Below are 22,239 nucleotides of genomic sequence, written 5' to 3' on the forward strand. Positions count from 1 at the left end.
TGTTTTGCATATTCAGGTTCTGTTCTTCATGGCCATAAGCTCTATATACACAGCTTCATTTCTACTGAAGATTAGCATGTGTTTTTCTTGGTATTCAGAGAACAACTCAATGTCACATCGAATAGAAGTTTAGTAAATCCCCTAACCTTAACTTACACACTCGTTGAGTAAAAGATAGGAACAAAGTTGCTGCAGTCAAGGGCCTTGTCTACACTAACACTTTTCCCACTGTTGATCTAGCACCAGTGCAGCTCCACCTTCTGAAACTAGGGCTGGACCACATGATGGTGAAGACACCTGTGTTCTGTCTACACTAGCATTCGCACCAGCAGAGCTGCTCAGCCACTAGTGGGAAAAGTACTTACAATTTTCAGTGCTGATTAAGCCACAGGGACCACTCACACAGAGAAGGTTTGCAGGACCAGACGCTAAATGAAGAAGTATTCTCCGTGACTAAGAAGATGGGAAGGAATTCTATCAATTTAATCAAACACACACAGAGTTTTCTTATAGAAGAGTGGTTGCAAATTGAGAACTGTTTTGTTTCATCACAAGGTCACTGTCTTACATCTGGACATCCTGAATTTGCAGTTATTTAAAGATGAGCGATTCATGGTCTGGTATCCCATATTTATCTTTGTGTTCTTCAAATAATTTACTTAGTTCTCGCAGGTATGTTTGATGCAGCTGCTCGATCTCTTCAAGAGTAGGATTCAAATTCTGTTTTACAGTGATAGGTTTCCCCACTGCAAACAACAAACAAAATAGCAATGACGTTAGCTACACTGACATCTATTTGCTGCAGATAAAAGTACTCTTCCATATTGGCCAGATGCTTAGTTTTGTTGCTTTACAGATGGTTGATGAAATCCTGGGTCCACTGAAGTCACCAGCAGAACTCCCTTTGACTTCAATGGGGCTAGAATTTCACTGAGCATTAAATCAGCAAGCAGGAAGTCTTGATTTAAGTTGATCTTAATCTTGTTTTGCACTTGTACTTTTTAGTTATTTTCCCAAGAAAAGTTGATTTTCAATGGTTGGAAACCATTGAAACATGCTGACCTGCAAATAAATAGAGCCTTTGCACTAAATTTGATGCTTCTTTTTGCTAACCAGGAAGTTACACATTTATTTATATAGCTTAACTTACAATTGTTCAGATCCTTAACTTTTAATTTTTTATTGTTAGAAAATGATGAATGATTCATTTCTCATTTACTAAATGGATAACTTTTTACTTGTGATTTGAGCTCTATTTGGATGGAAATTCAAATTCAATTAAAAATGCACAAAACCATCATTTTAAAGTTAGTTTTATTCCATAAATAAAAATCATCAAATGAACTGGATACATAAGAAAAAAGTTAATCTAAACATATTTTGCATTTAAAACTAATTAAACAGAGGAATTATTATCTGTAGTTAGTGAATTGAACTGATTGTTTTGGGTCACTGTATCCTTCAGGATTTTAGAACTAGTAGATTTCATCATCTCACACCTTGTTTTTATTCATACACTGGAAGAGAAAAACAAGTTTACTGTTTTTTCAATTCCCAATTGATTTTTTAACTTTGAATGAACTAGTCATTGCACTAAACAAGTAGGGTATAGTCTTCATTTCAGTTTATTTTCTCTATATCTGCAGAAAAGGATACTGCTGTCCTAAGCTAGTTTAGCACTTCAACAAATTCTGGTTCCAGGTGATTAGCCAGTGATTTCCACCAGCACAACGGTCTGATTTTCTTTCACACCTGGCAGCAAACATACTGCTTTTTTTCTTTCTTTCTTTTTTTTTCTTTTTCTTTTCCTTTTTTTAAAATTTAAATGAATAGATAACAGTAAGTTTTGGCCTCAACATAGGTTGTCATAACTACAAGTTTAATTTTAAATAGGTTTATTTTTAAAGAACATAAACCTCAGTTTCATTTAAATAAAAAGTCCAGGTTTTTGAATGAATCGATTTCCCCACCACCCCACCCCAGACTATATGGGCAGACAGAACAGGACACAGGGAAATACAGACTGACTAGCGTGTTGGAATGAAGACGGAATTCCATTGTACTAGAAAATGGCTTTACCTGATAAATATCTAGGTTTTCAACCTTTGGCTTTGGGTAGCTTGCAGCATGACCTTGATTAAAGGGTGGGATTTTTCAAAAGCATTCAGCATTGGCCTAACTCCATTGAAGTTCATAGCAGTTCAACACTGTCTTTGATGAGAGAAGAATTGGGCCAATTTTGAAAAAAATGCCCCCAAATTTGATCTGTCAGCACCTTATATATATATATATGTTTCAATTAAACATTTAATGATCTGTCCATTAAAAACTCTTTTTAAAAGAAAAAGACCCATTCTATGGAGCTACAAATCCTGCATGCCACGTGCATCCTGCAGATGTGGAAGAACCTGAAGGGTGCAGAACAGAGATTACAGGAGCTGGAGGAGGCACATACCCTGACCTGGAGCTGTGCTGTGTGCTGACTTCTGTGTTTTACTGTGGGTGGTGTGGGGACCTGTGGATCTAGCTGCCAAACTTGCCCAGAGAGAGGGATGAGGGGCTAAATATCTTCTGTTGAAACTGCAAGGCTATGGAGATGCTCCACTGCTCTTCAATGGATTGGAACATCTCCCTGACTTCCTTAGGAATTCTTGAGCACTCAGCCGTCTCAGGTGGGCTGCATGCTGAGGAAAGGATTTGGGCAGGGATTAAAGTGCAGGGGAGTGCAAACAGCAGAGGGATGCTCCCCTTCCCCTCTTTGGCTTGTGTAAACAGTGCTCCCCTACACCCCACCCCATGGTTGATGCAGTCAAAGCTCCTCCTCCTGTTTCAATCTACTGTAATCACTTATTACAGTGTGGCCCAGTTGGCATAAATTATTTATAAAGCCTTTTGCCTTTATCTCCTCCCCACTGCCATCAGAACAGGATAAAGACATTAGGAAAGACAAACATTTATTTCAAACCTCATGTGCTTGAGTTAGATGCACAGCAGCCAATTCTTTCTGGCAGACCAGATTTGTAAAGGAACACCGTTACTGGATTTAACCACAAATCACACATTTTAAACATTCCCATAAGAATGACAGAAACCACTAAGGAACTTACCAACAGTGTGAATAGATTTCCTGTAAGGCATCAAGCCAAAACTGTATTGAAATATTCCTCTAGCATGAAATAGTGGTAAAGTAAACCCCACTGCCTTCCTCAGTCTCTCCTGTAAAGTTCTGAGCCACGATCCTTCAGGGTTTGCAACTTGCTTAAACAGTTCATTTTCACCAAAAGAAAATATTGGAACCAAGTGAGCCCTGTAAAGTAAACAGAATTAATAATCACAGGGCGCTCAATGAAGCATGACTTGCAACTCACATCTACAGCATGATGAGTCAGATTAATAATGCAGGTAATTTCCTCAATGCTTATAAAATTCATCAGTATTTGCATTATGCATTCAACTCTTCACTGAAATGCAGCTGAAATGCTTCTTTGTGCAGCTGGAAGGGGGCGCAATATTTAGCAAAACCAACAAACATAGCCACCTACCGCCTCCTGCACAGCGTTCAAACCGCAGCAAACCTAAGTGAAGGTTTCCATTAAAGACAGAGGAATCCCTTTTTTCGGATTTTATGGCAACTGCTAAAATCTTATTCGTGACAAACAGCTGTTGGATTTGGGCCATCACAGGGTCACCGAGTTTGCTGTAGTTTCATAGCACCTTCTCTATCCTTATAGGCAACATTCAATGGGGGTTGGGTGTCTAACTCTATGTAGTGCCTGGGAAAATCCCAGTGTCGATCTTTTAACATTAGAGGCTGAATCCTGTTTGCAGGAGTTGCTCTAGTAGTCTGTTTCAGTTTTGAACTCAGCCTCTCCACCCTCTCAGCGGGAATCTGTGGCTTGAAAGGGGTTATATAGCACCTGCAAAACCTCTCCAAATTCCACCCCATCCGAAGCATCGGAACTGCAATGGTTCTGCTGTTGTCAGGGTGAAAGGGGAAACCTTTATTGAAAGCCCCGGCTACTACAGCTGAGCTGTCAGTCTGGTAAACGTATGTGGCTGTTAGAAAGCGTGTGGAACCAACACAATACTATTGTATAAAATTAAAATAAAGAGTAATCTTAAGTGATCTCTCCAGAAGCTTAACAGCTCTCAGTTTTTTTGCACTAAAATCCTAGGCAATCAATATGTTTCGTAAGCATTTTCATCTTACACCATGTTTGACAATCTCTCTCTATGGTGAATGGCTGTTAAAATGGCAGTCTTGCAGCAAGATTACTCAAGGTGAAGATTTTAGAACTTGGAATGCATCAGTTGGGTATGCTAATAAGAGTAATGAAAATGAATCCTCCTGAATCAAGGATGCAGCTGTCTGGTATGTACAATGGATAGTCATGAGTTGTTTGCGTGGAACTAAGATAACTATTTATGTGGCTTCTTAGACTCTGGGATTCATAAGAAATACCCTTCCCTACCCCACACCCCTTGCCCCTCGAATGGTGTCTGCCTGGCCTAAAATTTTGAGGCGGCTTTCTCAGCAATGACAGTACTGCATCATACAGCTGCCACTGAAAGAAACATCTGAAGACTCTGTAAGCAGAGTGGATTTATAGGCTGCCAAGTTTTTGCTAGACCACTAAAGATGATGAACAGGAAAACCTTGTGGTGCAAAGGCATTTCTCTACATGCCTGTGAATGTACTAGCTTTTGTTTTCATCTGAAAGACTTCCTACAGAGGGTTGATACACTGAAATAAGTAACATGGAGTTTTGGTTGTGAAACTCAGGAGAAACTAGTTTATTCTCTACTTGTGCTGTGTAATTATGATTTTTCTGTTTTGTATTCATCGTTTGTATGACCTTGAATCAACTGTCCTTGCCAGTAGTCCCATTGGAGAGAATGGAACTACTGAAATGCTTAAGGGACTTGATCCATCTCCCACTGAAATAAATGGAAAGACTCCCTTTGATCTCTACAGCAGTTGAACAAGGGGAGCAGGATTTGGCTCCTTACCTGAAGTTCTGCGTGTCAGTTAAATAGTAGCAACTCGCCATTGTGAATGACCTTGGACAACTCACCATTGTGAATAAGAACACAAAGCCACACTGTATCACACAGAGCTGCGCTTGTTTTAAATGGGAGCTTCATATAGGAGTAGGACAGGCGTTCTCAAACTGTATTGCACCGTGACCCCCTTCTGACAACAAAAATTACTACATGACCCTGGCAGAGGGGACTGAAGACTGAGCCCGCCCGAACTCTGCCACCCTCGGGAGGGGGGGGGGGGGGGGGAGGTCAAAGCCTGAGCCCCACTACCCCAGGCAGGGGAGACCAAAGACAAAGCCCATGTGCTTCAGCCCCAGGCAGGGTCCCATAACCTGAGTCCTGACACCCAGGGCCGAAGCCCTGGGGCTTCAGCTTGGGCTGCAGGTGAGGAGGCTTGGGCTTCAGTTTCAGCCCTGAGCCCCAGCAAGTCTAAGCCAACCCTGGCAACCCCATTAAAATGGGGTCGAGACCCACTTTGGGTTCCTGACCCACAGTTTGAGAACCACTGGAGTAGGAGGATAGACCTTGGTCTCTATTTTTGATGATTTCTTCTGCTTAAACAAGTTATTAATATTACTACTATACAGACTTATGAAGGAGGCCTGAAATGCATCTGTATGCTTGGTTTTTACCTCCCCCACTTTGTGGGTCATCTTTAAAGGAAAAAGATGCCCTTTTTTCCCCAGAATTATGGCTCTGTTTCTCCAAAGCACTTAAGTGTGTGCTTAAATCCATCCCGATTCATCAACACACTTAAGCACACAATTCTGCGCTTTGCTGAATCCGGGCCTAAGGGTTATCACAATCAAGTCAAAGAGAAAAAATACTCTTTAAAATCAGTAGTGTTCAGAAGTACAGGAACAGTAGAGTCAGCAGAACTGCTATGGGACAGCCAGTAAATAGTGTGGCTGAGTGACTCAGCAACACAGCCTGAGGAACTACAAAATGTTACTACATAGAGCGTCACAGTTTGTTTGCTGCTGTGGTTTAAAACAAGTCAGTCAAATCATTAGGATGTCCCAAAACCGCCACTGACCGTTGGATTATTTCTGGAAATGATAAGAAAAGGGATTTCACAACTGCCCCTGTATTATTTCTCTATTCTGTTTTAATCAAAGTACATCAGTTCTGGCTCTTATTTTAGACATCTGTATCCCAGGTCAATGCACAAATAACATGGTCAGATTCACAGTTTCTATGCTGTATTAACACTGCAAGAAGTGCAGTCACAGCCAACAGTGCTAATGGGACACCCACCCATTTTTCAAAGCCATTTTAATAAAACCTCTCCTCTTGAGGATATTCAGGGTTAAACTTCCGGGATAGGCATCCAAAGACTCTTCTGCTCCTCCAATCACAATCACTGCAATGTTTCCACCTCTGTCATTGTTCAGCACATGGGACAAACTCTTCTTGGAGGCTGACACCAGTCCTTAAGGATCAAACGTTTGTAACAGGGGATCAGTAAACCATTTGTATAACACCAAGAGAAGCTAGACATAGTTTTAAAATATTTTGAATGGCTAAGGCCCAGGATGGAGTCAAGAGACATGGGAATTGATCCTGGTTCTGTAACAAATTTGTATTTGACAAAGTTTTCTGTGCCTCTTTCCCCTTCATGCTAAATTCTGTTTTCCTGCCACGCTGGAACATTGTGAGATCTTCAGAGAGGAGGGGTCCACACAATGTAAATACAAATTCTTAATAATCAGGCATTTCTCATCTCAATGATTCTAATAATGCATTTCCTTCTCAGAAATGCGAGACTACAGAATCATGTGGAGAGAGTCAACAAGCTGAAGCTAACGCCATGGCAGGTGGAGGGGTTAATTGAAAAGCAGGCGCATATAAACAATAAAAGAGAATTTGGGAGTTTGAGCAGGGTGGATATAGGATGTTGCAATCTAAACTAGGACCCATAGTGCCAGAACTGAAGTCAATGGAATGACAGTGTAATAAGGAGCAGAATCAGCTCACTTAAACTACTTCATTAGCTTTTCCTTGAGGCACCCTGGCCATGCCACCTCCCAAGCCTGTGCTGCCCATCCCATTACTTGGGCTGCACTTCCCATTATGTGGGCTTCACTAATTCTCTATATAACCCATCTCGGGCAAAAGGAGGCCTTCCCTTCTTCTCTGCTGACACAACCAACCCCTCTTCCATGGCTGACTTTCTGCTGCATGGGACCTTCACATCAGCTGAAGCCATGACAGACTTGGACTGAATCTGGCCCTTTGAAGACTGAGAATTACAGAAATTAGAAAGGTTTCAGAGTAACAGCCGTGTTAGTCTGTATTCGCAAAAAGAAAAGGAGTACTTGTGGCACCTTAGAGACTAACCAATTTATTTGAGCATGAGCTTTCGTGAGCTACAGCTCACTTCATCGGATGCATACCGTGGAAACTGCAGCAGACTTTATATACACACAGAGAATATGAAACAATACCTCCTCCCACCCCACTGTCCTGCTGGTAATAGCTTATCTTGATGATCACTTTAGATAAGCTATTACCAGCAGGACAGTGGGGTGGGAGGAGGTATTGTTTCATATTCTCTGTGTGTATATATCGATGCAGTTTCCACGGTATGCATCCGATGAAGTGAGCTGTAGCTCACGAAAGCTCATGCTCAAATAAATTGGTTAGTCTCTAAGGTGCCACAAGTACTCCTTTTCTTTTTGAGAAATTAGAAAGGAAAACATACCTTTGCCTAACCTAACCTAATCTCCCGCAGGATTCTTCCCCACAGCATATTTACTAGCGCTTTGTGCAACCACGCTATCTTAGAGTAATATTTTTTAAAGAACAGTCTAGGGATCAAATCCAGCCTGTGCTTCTTTAAACTGGCACTGAATGCCTTTTCTTTTGGATTCAAATAAACAAATGGCCCCAACTTGAGCTGCTGTTTCCCATCTTTTCTGCTATTAGGGAAGTTATAATGTGAGAAAAGTAATGCAATTGTGTTGCTACATACTAAGAGAAATATCTTGCTAACAGACACTGAATTAAGTTTAACTAATGTTCCAGGGAGACTTGTAAATATGACCAGGAATAAGTTAACTGACTAAATGTGCTTCAAATGCTGATAGGAGAGCTCAATGTACAGATTTTTCCATATTCCAGCTGTGTCCTCACAGAGTACACAGCTGTTATTACATTGTTTGAAATGGGGGAAATTCTATGGCCTGTATTATACAGGGGATCAGATGAGATGGTCATAATGGTCCCCTGTGGCTCTAAGACCTGTGTGTCTATAAAAATCACTCAGACTATTCTACAACACTGACAATTTTGGGGCATGTCAAAATTACTTCTCATCGAGAAAGTAAAAGGATTGTTCCTATGGGTCAGAGTGGCAAAGCCGTGTGGAAACATTTCTGTACTGAGCTATATTTAGATTATGAATAACATTCTGTCAGGTCAGATATGCTCAGTTTCCATTACCATCAATTCCTGACCTGTGCAAGTTTAACAAAAATCCACTGAAATATTATATCTTGGTGGAAGGTGATTCCTTTGCAATGTCATATGATTATAATTGGAAGTACATTCAGATTATGTTGTACTACATATTAGCCGTTTCTCTTCTCTCATACAATAATTAGTTCATTTCATCTGCAGATCTCAGCAAAAAAGCCTACAGATATTCTGATTTTAGCAATGGGTGAACGGAAGTACAGCAAGGTTGAACCACCAGCCTTAAGACACACACACTGAGTTAATGTCAGAGCCAGGAATAGAACCTAAGTCTCCTGGCTACACAGCATTCTTCCCACTATGCCATTTTGCCTTCTTGCTATAACTTCATGAACTTAAATAAAATAACTCATGATTTACACCGTAGCGAGAGGAGAAGCAGGCTCATGCTTCCTTCCATTCCTCCCGCTTTTACTATTATTTACTATTTGTATTGTGGTAACACCTAGGAGCTCTAGTCATGGACCAAGACCCCATTGTGCTAAGTGCTGGGCAGACATGGAACAACAACAACAACAAAAAGGATAGTTCCTTCCCCCAAAGAGCTTGGGGTTTATGGTGTAACTACACGTAAAACAAAAGTGTAAGTGAAGTCCTTCAGACCCCGGTAAGTAATCAAGTCCTTCACTGGAATGATGTTTGTACTGAGTAGGACTAGAATGTTCTTGGGACAGGAACTATCTCCAAGCTCGTTCTTCAACACCACAGAACATAGTATCATTGTTTAATAAACAATACTGTACTTAACTCCACCTGCCCTATTCTTCCCATGTAACCAGTACTTAGGACAGGAGTAAAACAGCTCATGGGTAGGCATGGGAAAATAATAGAGAAAGCTCAGTAATTGTCAGAGAGGAAGGATGGTCCAGTAGTTAACACCTAGCCTAGCACTTGGGCTCAAGTACTTGCTCCATCAGAGACTTCCTCGGGCAAGTCACTTTAGCCCTCTCATGCCTCAGTTCCCCATCTGTAAAATGGGGATAACAACACTGCCCTACCTCACAGAAGGATTTTGAGGAGAAATACTAGAGCTGACTGGAAAAATTCTGATGAAAAGGTATTTTTTGTCAGAATTTGCCAATTCATCGAGATCAAAACATTTTGCGGAGACAGTTTGATTTTGATGAAGTTCCTCTGGAAACCAGGCAGAGTTCTGACAGAAATCTGTCTGCATTCTGCCAACCCATCTCCTCAGTAGTCAGTGTGGCAGGCTGCAGGAGAACCCACATTTCCAGAGTCCAGTGCTCTGGGTCAGCCTGCCCTGGAGCTGGGGCTCCATCCCTTATTGAGGAAAGTTTTGAAATTTTTGGTTTCCATTCTGAATTGGAACAAACCCAAATTTAGAAATAGCAAAATCTGAGTGAGGCAGGTTATCTTTCCTTAATAAATACAGCTCTGATAAATATATCAAAGGCTGTGAGGTACTCAGATATTGTAATAATAGGGAGGCCATACAAGTACCTAACATAGCTAGTTTCTCCTTCAACTCAAAAATTGATCCCACCATAAATAAAAGCTTTACGCTCCCATCCTGCAATCTGATCCTTGTAGATGAACCTCTGTGACCAGGCAGAGCTCCATTGATTGCATTGAGAGCTCAGATACTAGGGGAAGCTGCAGAAGGCTATCTGGCTCCCAGGGGTGAAAGTAAGTCTAGGGACCTACCGGTACTGGGCTGGGCTGGGGCCACCTCTGGCCCCCCAAAGGGGTGGAGCCTTGGGTGGAAGGGGCGGGGTGCGGGGGGTCAGAGCCAGCTCCGGCCCACCCTGTACCGGTAAGTGCCTCCTTCCCCCTACCCTCCCTTCCCCCCACCGGGGTAACAGTGGCAGCCGGGGGCTCTGGCAGCAGTTTAAAGGGCCCGGGGCGGTAGCGGCGGCCAGAACCCTGGGCCCTTTAAATCGTCCCCAGAGCCTGCTGGAGCCCTGGGGAAGCGGCGGTGGGGCTCCGGGGACGATTTAAAGGGCCCAGGGCTCGGCTGCCGCTACTGCCCTGGGCCCTATAAATCGCTGCCCCAGCCCCGCCGCTGCTACCCCAGGGCTCTGGCAGCAATTTAAAGGGCCGGGGTCTCCAGCCGCTGCTGGAAGCTGCAGGCCCTTTAAATTGCGCCTGGGGAAGCCGATCCACCCCAGTACAGCGCACCGGGGCGTACCGGCTTACTTTCACCTCTGCTGGCTCCTCTAGTAGACCCTGAGGAAGAGTATCTCCCAGGTAGATGGCCTGGAGGAGGGAGACAGGCTGCTACAGTAGGCCCTGAAACAGAAAGGAGAGAGAGGCAAAGGAGAAAAGCCCTTGGAATCTATAGCCCAGGGTGGGCTGAGGAACAGCTCTTGTGTTTGATGTCTGCCTAAATTGTACGTTTGGAGAATAAAACTGTGTCTGGAAAAAGACTCTAGGTGTGGTAGTGAGTTCTTCCTGTGCAGGTGAGATAGACCTACAGGCCTTACTTATCAATATATGTGGGAGGTGCCCAATCCTGCTACACTTACTTACGCATGCAGTTATATTGACCACAATGGGGATTACTTTGCATGAGCAAAGATGACTCAGTTTAGTAAGGGTCTGGATAAGTCAACTGAACCTTGTGTAAGCCAGTGCAACTCATTAAAGTAAATGGACTTGCAACCACTTGCAACAGATCTGAATGTGCAGCTGTAGGCAACTGGTTAATTCTTTTGTTGTGAGTGTCCTGCTCCTACATAATGTGAAATATTATGGTATTCATATATTATGATTTTATTTTGGAATACCAGCATCTACTACCATTATATTTTGAATGACATTTTGCATCTAAGTTTGTCTTTTTATTTACAGCCAATGCAAAAATACTAAATAAAAATCAAAAACACTTGAAAATAATTACTATTATCCATCATGACCAGTGCATACACAACCTGTAATGACTTATCAGCTTTCACTAAAATTATGTTTTAAAAAATTAAAGATCATTGCTCAATCAAAAAGTCTTCTAGCTTAGATTCCTCATATAGTATAGTCACCCGTTCACCAAACAATCTCACTGCATGACAGATTTGCTATGGGCCTGATTCTGCTCCCTTGGCAAAGCTCTCATTGACTTCAGTGGTACAGAATTGGGCTGCGTAACTGCAATTACAATTCCCACATTATTATGTATTAAAATCATTCAGAAATTTCATTACAAGTCGCTTTCAATGATGATTCACTGTATCAGAGTTCATTAAAAGTACAACAAAGCATACTGAATTGCTTTTGAAACAATCGTTCACTGTAAACAGATTTTCTACAGGGCCAGTCCTGGTTCTATTGAAGTTAAATGGCAGAACTTTTCATAGACTTCAATAGATACAGGATAAGACCCTATATCTGAGATCACTTTATACAACTCATTTTAAACAAATGCCGTATCTGAAGCAGTGGCTAAGAAATCTTGGCTCCACCTACCAGTACTCAAAACGTAATCTCTGAAGAAAGGGCATCCGAACCAGACGGGCAAGATGTGAAGATATGGAGTAAAACCAGGGAATAATTCTTTAAAACCTGTATATTCTGTGCAAAAGTTTCCAAAGGCTCCAGCAGCAAGAATACCATGAGGGTGATATCCGAACAGATAGTTATGGCTTGGATCCAAATCTGACGTTTTTATGAGCTGCAAATAATATAAATGGAGTCTGAGTTTAAAACCATTTTCATCACACTGGTTCATAAACACAGGAAGGATTATAAGAGTAGGGAGGCTGCACATAGTAGATCACTGATACTTTTTTTCCCTGTTATGAGCATCTTAGGTGATCCTAAGCAAAGTAAATATAAAGAGCTTAGTTCTGTCTCAGATTAATAGTTCTGTAATCTCTACAATATTTGAGCTTCTATCTTGTGGCTAGAAAGGTTCAGCTTAAAAGAACCAGTCCCCAGCTACTCTTCCTGTCACTAACCCCAGATTTTCTTCATCTAAGCTCGTGTTACAGAAGAGAGGTCAATTTCACGGCCCAAAACGTTCATGATAAAAAGCCATCTTGAGCTGCATTTTCACAATTTAGTGTGAAACTTTTTACTCACATGAATTGGAAAGTAATCCGTAAAGTACTTCCAAATAGTCCAGTTTCTGACCCACTTTGATCTTCTCCCTCCAGTTTGGGGGGTCTCCCAATCAAGATAGAGCCACAGTGCATAGAGGACAGGTATGAACCAGTAGTTTCCCAAAAGCAAGATGATAAAGACTCCCCAGCAACACTGTGCTACAAGAAACAAAAAGAAAACTACAGTGATTATTCATTACTATCTCACGATAGGAAAGAGTCCTTGGACCCAGTTTTGTTTTCATTTACACCTGTGTAAAACCAGAGGAACTCCATAGCAGTTACTCTGGCTATCCACCAGTATCAAACTGAAGTTGGCCTATTGTCTATTATTTGAATCTCTATCAGTGAAGAGAGATGCTGCCTGACAAAGAAGGTACATATTCACTTGGGTTTATTTTTACCCCAGCATGTGTGTGAGGGATGGATCTTGTAAGGTGCTGAACCCCTTCATCTCTAATAGGACTAAACAGGAGCTTGGGGAAAAGGTCTGAGTAGTCCAGCACTCGGCAGGGTGCCAGCAGCAATTCAGGTCAAAGGAGTCTTATTCACTTAAGGGTAGGGGGAAGGAGAGAGCAAGAATGAGCAACGACTTCACATATTCTGGTGGGTGAGGAGATGGAGCAGGGCTGACTGAGAGGGAGGCAGCATGATGGGGAGGGAGTGGATATACATTCCACACGTATTTTATCAGCCATTTAAACAAAACAGAATCTAACGCATATCTAATTAGATTGCTTATTAACTCTTTACAGGAGTGCTGACCTGCATTCCTGCTCTGGTCCCGGGCAGAGCAACACACAGACAGAGAGAAGCCTTTGTTTCCCCCCCCTCCCCCGCTCCAGCTTTGAAAGTACCTTGTCTCCTCATTGGTCATTTTGGTCAGGTGCCAGCGAGTTTATCTTAGCTTCTTAACCCTTTGCAGGTGAGAGGGTTTTTCCTCTGGCCAGGAGGGATTTAAAGGTGTTTACCCTTCCCTTTATATTTATGACAGCGTCTTTACTAACTGTGGTAATAAAATTGCTTAAAGTTTGGCTTTGTCTTCAGTGATGACATCATTGTGCACTTTGGGGTTCCCAACCAGATACTGAACTTAACCTGAATTCTGTTGTGCGTGATTCTAGGACTAGAACCCTGCAATACCCAGTTCTTTAGACTTGTAATTAACTGGAAACCAGTGATAATCAATAACCACTAGAGAACTGGGCAACACCCTGGCATGCCAAACAAGTCTGATATCCCAGATCTCCCCCTTACATGGTGGTCTGGCCTATTATAGGGCCTAGTGGTTATCAGGACTATTCATACAAATGCCACCCCTTTGTCCATATCTAACTTCCTCACCCTAATAATGTTGGGGTGTCTTTATCCTACAGGTTAGTATGTTAATAATTTTAACTTACATACATCAATTCAGCCCCAAGGCAAGTTCATTGTTAAGCATCTGCCAGTATTTCTATCCTAAAATATCTGTCAAGGCTAATTCCCCACTCTGGCACTTTGAGTGCTGAAGGTGGGGGCCCGCAAGGATCTAAAAAATTAATACTGTCCACTCCAGGCTTGTGTTAAACTCCCAAGGTTACAGCTTTTCTCTGAACTTGGATGGGTAGATGCTGCTACCACCCAAGTGCAAAAACCCCATTTTGAGAACCCAGAAAGGTGCACTTGGGAATTCCTTCCTGTGGGGTACCCTCAAGCCCTCCCCCCCCCCCCCCCCCCCAGGGAAGAGCTGAGAAAGGAAAACAAAGGAAATCAGCTGTTGCCACCAGCTAATTAAACAACATGGGGATTTGGGCACCAACACAATCGGGCTTGACCACTGACTGTGGGACTCTTCGATGACTCCCAGCTCCAACATCCTTTTTACTCCCTTTTTGCCGCTGGGACCCGATAGGGCCTTAAAGTTACCTTTGCCTCAGGGTCTGTAATAATGTGGTGATATGATTCGGTGGTCCGACCTGGTTTGGTTGAAAACACGTCCTGGTATTGGTTGATCATCTCAGTTACCGCCTTCTTCTGGTTTGGTGTCAGATCAGTGGATATCCTGATCTGCTCCTGCATGTTATTTCCCTGGATCAGGGTCTCTTGGGCCACTACACATGCCTCTCGTTGGTGCCAAGGCTTTAAGAGGTTAATGTGATAAATTTGTTCTTGTTTCCGGCGTCCTGGCTGCCGCACCTTGTAGGTTACTTCCCCCTGGTTCAACCACCTCATAGGGCCCCTGCCATGGGGCCCAACGCTTGCTTTCTGCCATGGGTACCAACACCATCACCCAATCCCCTGGTTGGAACTGTCAGACTTTTGCCTGGCGATTGTAATGGGTTCGCTGGGCCTCCTATGCCTTTTGCAAATGTTCCCATACAATAGGGGTGACCCGGACTATCCGTTCTTGCATCTGCAACACATGGTCAATTATATTTCTCCCTTCATTGGGTTCCTCTTCCCAGATTTCTTTTGCAACATCTTGTATGCCATGGAGGTGCCATCTATATAATAACTCAAAGGGGGAAAACCCAGTTGAGGCCTGAGGTACCTCCCGGATTGCGAACATAAGGTAGCGTAGTAGAATGTCCCAATCCTTCCCGTCCAGACTTACCACTTTCCTTATCATTGCTTTGAGGGTTCGGTTAAACCTACCAACCCATTGGTCTGCGGACGATAGACTGAAGTTCTCAGGGTATGGATATGGAGCAGCGTACAGAGGTTCTTCGTTAGTTTTGACATAAATTGGTCTGTTAATATCTCCTTTGGTAGCCCCACTCGGGCAAAAATCCCCACCAACTCTTTAGCTATTGTTTTAGAGGCCGTGTTCCGCAGGGGGACAGCTTCTGGGTAGCGAGTAGCATAATCCAGAACGACAAGTATATATCGGTGGCCCCGGGCTGTCTTCTCCAGGGGTCCCACTAGGTCCGTGGCTATTCACTCGAAGGGGACCTCTGTGATGGGAAGGGGTACTAAAGGTGCCCTCAAGCAGGGATGGGGACTGCACAGCTGGCACTCTGGGCAGGACGCACAGTACCTCCACACTTCTTCATGTACTCCGGGCCGGAAGAATCATTGCAGGAACCATGCCAGGGTCTTCTCTAGCCCCAAATGCCCCCCAAAAAGATGACTATGGGCAAGACCTAATACAGCATTCTGGTGTTTTTGAGGTACTAGGATCTGCTGTACGTTCTGCCCCTGTACTGGTGCAACCCGGTATAAGAGATTCTTCTTCATTATGAAGTAGGGTCCTGGTCCCTGGGTTTTCCCTTCCATGGGGACCCCCATCTATTTCAGTCACCTCCTTCCTAATGTTGTCGTACCTTGGGTCTTCAGCCTGGTCCCGTACAAAATTTCCTCTCCCAGGGCTAATCTGCCCGAGATCTAGGAGGCCAGACTCTGTTGCCTCTACTGGTTCAGAGGCATTAGGGTGTGGGTCAGACTCAGGTGCTTCTCCCTCCTGGGTGGCCTCCTTTTCAGCTGCTCAGGTCCGCCTACCTACGAGAGCGACCCTCTGGCTTTGGATCAGTATTCGGGTTCCCAAGACCTTAGCTGCCCTCCTTTCCCTTTTTGACTTTCTACCTTGTCTGGGAGTGGAGAACAAATCTGGGGATATTTCAGAGAAGATTGGGGGTTGACAGTCTACTGTGGATGCCTCACTGACTTCAGGGTTTCCCCCTTTCTCCAATTCCCCTACCAGGAGTAAGTCTCCAAACCCTGGGAAGTTCCTCCCTATGAGCACTGGGTATGGGAGTTTAGGGACTACACCTGCTGCTACCTCAGTAGTGTTCCCCTGAATCTTGATTTTTACTGGGATGGTGGGGTAATAACCAACTGTCCCATGGGCACGTTATCCCCGTACGCTTAGCCAACAGCAGCTGACTACGCTTCACGAGCTTCCCCGAGACAAGCGTGATAGCACTTCCCAAATCAACCAGTGCCATGGTCTCTACCCCATTTAGCTTCACTGGTCTGGTGTACATATGTGGGGTTAGTGAGACCCCTACAATGTGGATTACTGAGCATGGCTCTGCCCAGTTCCCCAGGTTACACTGCATAGGCTCCTCAGCGTTGGGATACTGTGCAGCTATGTGTCCCCACTCCCTGCAGGTGTAACATCTGTATGGAGCCGCAGGCGTTCCCCGGTCTCTTGGTTTGGGCAGTCTAACATCACGATCCTCTACCCCCTCAGTGCTCCGACTCTTTGTGGCTTCTGGTGGACCTTCAGTCCCTCTTTTTCCACCTGGGCTCTCCTGGTGGCCCAGTCACCTGAGCTCTGGGGCTTGGTGCTGCTAGTTTAACCCCGGGTGCTTCTTCCTTAACTGATCGGGTCAGCTCCCTCACCGTCCTTCACCTCTCTACTCGTGCGACAACCTCATTGTAGGTGGAGGATTCGTTCTGGCTTACCCAAGCGTGAAGGTCTGGCGGTAGTCCTCTCATGTACCGGTCGATGACAAAATCCTTCTAGTATCTCCTCCGGACTCCGGGACTCAGTTTGCAACCACTTTCGTGTGAGATGGATGAGGTCAAACAATTGGGACCGCGGTGTTCTGTTTTCCTGGTACCTCCACTCATGATACCACTGGGCCCGCACTGCGGTCGTTACCCCAGATCTGGCCAGGATCTCTGCTTTCAGCTGGGGGTAGTCTACTGCAGCTTCTTCAGGCAGATCATAGTAGGCCTTCTGGGCCTCCCCACACAGGAATGGGGCGAGGATGCCCCATGATCTCAAGGCCAGGCCTCCCATAGGGCTATCCTCTCAAAGGCCAGGAGATATGCCTCTATGTCATTCTCCCCCATCATTTTCTGCATTGCTGGCCTGTATGATCCGCGTCCCATCATGGCCGTGGTTCATCTCTGTAAGGGCCTTCACTTGATTTACCAGTTCCCACAACATAGCATGGTCTTGAGCAGCCTGGTCCATCAGCAGGCGATTGGCCTCCTGCTGCAGCCGCACTACCTCCTGTTGGGTGGCTGCCTGGACACAGGTAGCCTCCTACTGGGCAGCCGTGGCTTGTATCAGTGGCCACACTACCTCTTCCATTGTGGTGAAAAAAAAAAAACAGAACAAAAAAACCCTCTCTTTTTTTTTTTTTTTTAAATACCACCACCCTCCTTCTTCCGCCACGCTGTGCACACCAAATCCCACTGCTGACAACAGTTGTGACAAAGTTCCTTCTCTGCCTTGGTGGGTCCTGTGCTAATTGGCGGATTTTCTCGCCTCAGAGGTTCACGGCAGCCCTCAGTTTGGCCACTTTCGTGACTCAAATCTGCCGTTCACTCAGTTAGCCTCATCACTGGCCAGCATGGGGAAAGGAAGAACAATCCCCGCAGTCTCTGCTGATCCACCTAGTGGGTTGGGGAACAGGCCAGAGACCTTCCCCTCTGGTGGAACCCACAGACCAGTTCAACTCCTCCGGTATCAAGTAGGGAGTTGGGGGGGATGGAGGGATGGGGGGAACCTGGGTCCACCCTCTACTCCGGGTTCCAGCCCATGGCTCTGTGGATTGCAGCTGTCTACAGCGGCTCCTGTAACAGCTGCGTGAGAGCTACAACTCCCTGGGCTACTTCCCCATGGCCTTCTCCCAACACCTTCTTTATTCTCACAACAGGACCTTCCTCCTGATGTCTGATAATGCTTGTACTTCTCAGTCTTCCAGTAGTACGCCTTCTCACTCTCAGCTTCTTGCGCCTCTTGCTCCCAGCTCCTCGCGCACACCACAAACTGAAGTGAGCTCCTTTTTAAACCCAGGTGCCCTGATTAGCCTGCTTTAATTGATTCTAGCAGCTTCTTGATTGGCTGCAGGTGTTCTAATCAGCCTGTCTGCCTTAATTGTTTCGAGAAGGTTCCTGATTGTTCTGGAACCTTCCCTGTTACCTTACCCAGGGAAAAGGGACCTACTTAACCTGGGGCTAATATATCTGCCTTCTATCACTCTCCTGTAGCCATCTGGCCTGACCCTGTCACAGGGGAGAAGAATCCGTGCAGGCAGAACTCTGTTCCAAAAGATGAAATGCCAATATATTTGCCAAAATCTCCAAGGGCATGATGGACAGAGGCTACAACAGGGACACACAGCAGTGCCATGTGAAAGTTAAGGAGCTAGGCAAGCCTACCAAAAAACAAGGGATGCAAACGGTCGCTCCGGGTCAGAGCCCCATAGATGCTGCTTCTATCATGAGCTGCATGCAATTCTAGGGGGAGCCCCTACCACTTCCCCACCACTGTCCATAGACACCTGCAAGGGGGGAGTCTCAAGCAAAAGGGATGAGGATTTTGTGGATGAGGAAGATGACGAGAAGGAGGTGGTTGAGGATAGCGCACAGCAGGCAAGCGGAGAATCCCTTCTCCCTGCGAGCCAGGAACTGTTCATCACCCTGAAGCCAATCCCCTCCCATTCATCTCAAGGCGGGCTCCCAGACCATGAAGTCGGAGAGGGCACCTCTGGTGAGTGTACCTTTGTAAATATAATACAGGGTTTAAAAGCAAGTGTGTTTAATGATTAATTTGCCCTGAAGACTTGGGATGCATTTGAGGCCAGTATAGCTACTGGAAAAGTCTGTTAACATGTCTGGGGATGGAGCAGAAATCCTCCAGGGACATCTCCATGAAGCTCTCCTAGAGGTATTCTAAAAGCCTTTGCCACGAGCCTCGTTCATGCTGAGCTGTTCGCGTTTTGCTGAGAGGGATCTTCCCTGATACTAGCCACACACTTGTGGGGGGGAAGCGCAGATTAGAAGGTGAAAAAAACCGCACTCGCGATGACATGTTCTCAGAGCTCATGCAGTCCTCCCGCACTGAAAGAGCTCAGCAGAATGCATGGAGGCAAACAATGGCAGAGTCCAGAAAAGCGTTAAATGAATGCAATGAGAGGAGGGAGGAGCACGCTGACAGGGGATGGAATGCAATGCTAAGCCTAATGGGGGAGCAAACTGACATGCTCAGGCATCTGGTGGAGCTGCAGAAAAGGCAGCAGGAGCACAGACTGCCACTGCAGCCCCTGTATAACCTCCTGCCACCCTCCCCAAGTTCCATAGCCTCTTCACCCAGACACCCAAGAATGCATGGGGGGAGGCTACGGGCACCCAGCCACTCCACCCCAGAGAACTGCCCAAGCAACAGAAGGCTAGCATTCAATAAGTTTTGAACTGTAGCGTGGTCTTGTCCTTCCCTCCTCCCCTCATCCACCACCCCACCCGGTGCTTCCCTCCTCACCCACCCCTCCTGGGCTACCTTGTGAGTTTTCCCCCCTATTTGTGTGATGAATTAATAAAGAATGCATGATTTTGAAACGGTAATGACTTTATTGCCTCTGAAAGCGGTGATCAAAGGGGGGAGGTTGGTTGGCTTACAGGGAAGTAGAGTCAACCAAGGGGTGGGGGGTTTCATCAAGGAGAAACAAACAGAACTGTCACACCGTAGCCTGGCCAGTCATGAAACTGGTTTTCAAAGCTTCTCTGATGCGCAGGGCACCCAGCTGTGCTCTTCTAATCGCCCTGGTGTCTGGCTGTGCGTAATCGGCCGCCAGGCGATTTGCCTCAACTTATCACCCCAGCATAAACGTCTCCCCCTTACTCTCTCAGATATTGTGGAGCACACAGCAAGCAGCAATAACAATGGGAATATTGGTTGCGCTGAGGTTTAACTGAGTCAGTAAACTGCGCCAGCAAGCTTTTAAACGTCCAAATGCACATTCTACCACCATTCTGCACTTACTCAGTCTACAGTTGAACTGCTCCTTACTATTGTCCAGGGTGCCAGTGTATGGCTTCATGAGCCATGGCATTAAGGGGTAGGCTGGGTCCCCAAGGATAATTGTAGGCATTTCAACATCCCCAACAGTAATTTTCTGGTCTGGGAATTAAGTTCCTTCCTGCAGCTGTTCAAACAGACCAGAGTTCCTAAAGATGTGAGTGTCATGCACCTTTCCCGGCCATCCCACGTTGATGTCGGTGAAACGTCTCGTGATCCACCAGTGCTTTGCAGCACCATTGAAAAGTACCCCTTGCGGTTTACATACTGGCTGCCAAGGTGCTCCGGTCCCAAGGTAGGGATATCCGTCCCATCTATTGCCCCACCACAGTTAGGGAACCCCATTGCAGCAAAGCCATCCAGTAGGACCTGCACATTTCCCAGACTCACTACCCTTAATAGCAGCAGCTCAGTGATTGCGTTGGCTACTTGGATCATAGCAGCCCCCACAGTAGATTTACCCACTCCAAACTGATTCCCGACTGACCGGTAGCTGTCTGGTATTGCAAACTTCCACAGGGCTATCATCTCTCGCTTCTCAGCTGTGAGGGCAGCTCTCATCTTGGTATTCTTGTGCTTCAGGGCAGAGGAAAGCAAATCACAAAGTTCCATGAAAGTGCCCTTATGCATGCAAAAGTTTCGCAGCCACTGGGAATCATCCCAGACCTGCAACACTATGCGGTCCCACCAGTCTGTGCTCATTTCCTGGGCCTAGAAACAGCGTTCCACTGCAGGAACCTGCCCCATTACCACCATGATGTCCAAATTGCCAGGGCCCGTGCTTTGAGAGAAGTCTGTGTCCATGTCCTCGTCACTACGGTGATCACGCTGTCGTCGCCTCCTCACCTGCTTTTGCAGGTTCTACACATACTGCAGGATAACGTGCAAGGTGTTTACAATGCTCACAACAGCAGCGGTGAGCTGAGCGGGCTCCATGCTTTCCGTGGTATGTCATCTGCAGGAAAGTAGGAGAGCAGAGTTGCAGCGGAAGCGGTGGATGATGACGACAGTTAGCAGTCCTACTGCACTGTCTACTGACAGCAGTACGGCGTCTGCATGGAAAAAAGGCGCGAAATGATTGTCTGCCATTGCTTTCACGGAGGGAGGGGCGACTGACGACATGTACCCAAAACCACCCGCAACAATGTTTTTGCCCCATCAGGGAGCTCAACCCAGAATTCCAATGGGCAGCCGAGACTGCGGGAACTGTAGGATAGCTACCCACAGTGCAATGCTCTGAAAGTTGACGCTAGCCATGGAACTGTGGATGCACTCCGCCGACTTAATGCGCTTAGTGGGGATACACACAATCGACTGTATAAAATTGCTTCCTAAAAACTGACTTCTATAAATTCGACCTAATTTTGTAGTGTAGACATACCCTTATTCACCTACCCTAACCAGAATAAGTTATACCAGTATAAGGCACCTTATACTGGTATAGCTACATCCACACTAAGTCCACGAAAAGTGACTGAAAATGAAGTTTTGGATCCCACAAAAGGCATTCTGTTTTTCTGATCAATCAAAAGTATGCGAATACCCCCACAGGTCAAAACCCAGAAGCGTTGGCGTTACTACAGGAGCCCACCATTCAGTGCCCTTTCTCACGCTGCGTCAAATGCCATGCTGAGTACCTGCAACATTTATAGTTGAATTCCGTTCAGTCAGTTTTCAGTCTAAGACTTCTATGGTAGGGGTCTGTGGACACCAGGTTGAATTTCCACCTCCATTTGACATTTTTTAAGGGTCCGCAAATGAAAAAAGGTTGAAAACCACTGTGTTACCTGCTGTGTAAACACAGAGGTGCTGCAACTAGCTGCATCAGTCCCCATCTGAATCACCACTTGGTAATCCACCAGATTTGATAGGAAATATGCCATGCAGAACAGCCACTTCCTGGCTCCTCGATCCGTGGCTCAGTGAGAG

At 45.4% G+C, this 22,239-nt stretch overlaps 1 protein-coding gene across 3 annotated transcripts in view; it reads right to left on the reverse strand.

The window, feature by feature from the left end:
• Window positions 1-462: 462 nt before the first annotated feature.
• MOGAT1 (monoacylglycerol O-acyltransferase 1) overlaps window positions 463-22,239 on the reverse strand; it is a 28,347-nt gene continuing 6,570 nt past the window's right edge. For 2 of the 3 annotated variants that reach the window (XM_075132226.1, XM_048863494.2), the window contains 5 exons: window positions 12,556-12,734; window positions 11,941-12,145; window positions 6,301-6,475; window positions 3,108-3,307; window positions 463-746 (listed from right to left, as the gene is read on the reverse strand). In XM_075132226.1, the coding sequence (XP_074988327.1) occupies window positions 592-746; window positions 3,108-3,307; window positions 6,301-6,475; window positions 11,941-12,145; window positions 12,556-12,734 (914 nt within the window). In that variant the 3' untranslated portion in view covers window positions 463-591. Of the gene's footprint in view, window positions 747-1,351; window positions 1,518-3,107; window positions 3,308-6,300; window positions 6,476-11,940; window positions 12,146-12,555; window positions 12,735-22,239 lie in introns of those variants that run through there. The other variant, XM_048863495.2, reaches the window with a different exon arrangement.

The sequence above is a fragment of the Caretta caretta genome, chromosome 9 (assembly GCF_965140235.1).
Source record: "Caretta caretta isolate rCarCar2 chromosome 9, rCarCar1.hap1, whole genome shotgun sequence".
Taxonomy (NCBI): Eukaryota; Metazoa; Chordata; order Testudines; family Cheloniidae; genus Caretta; species Caretta caretta.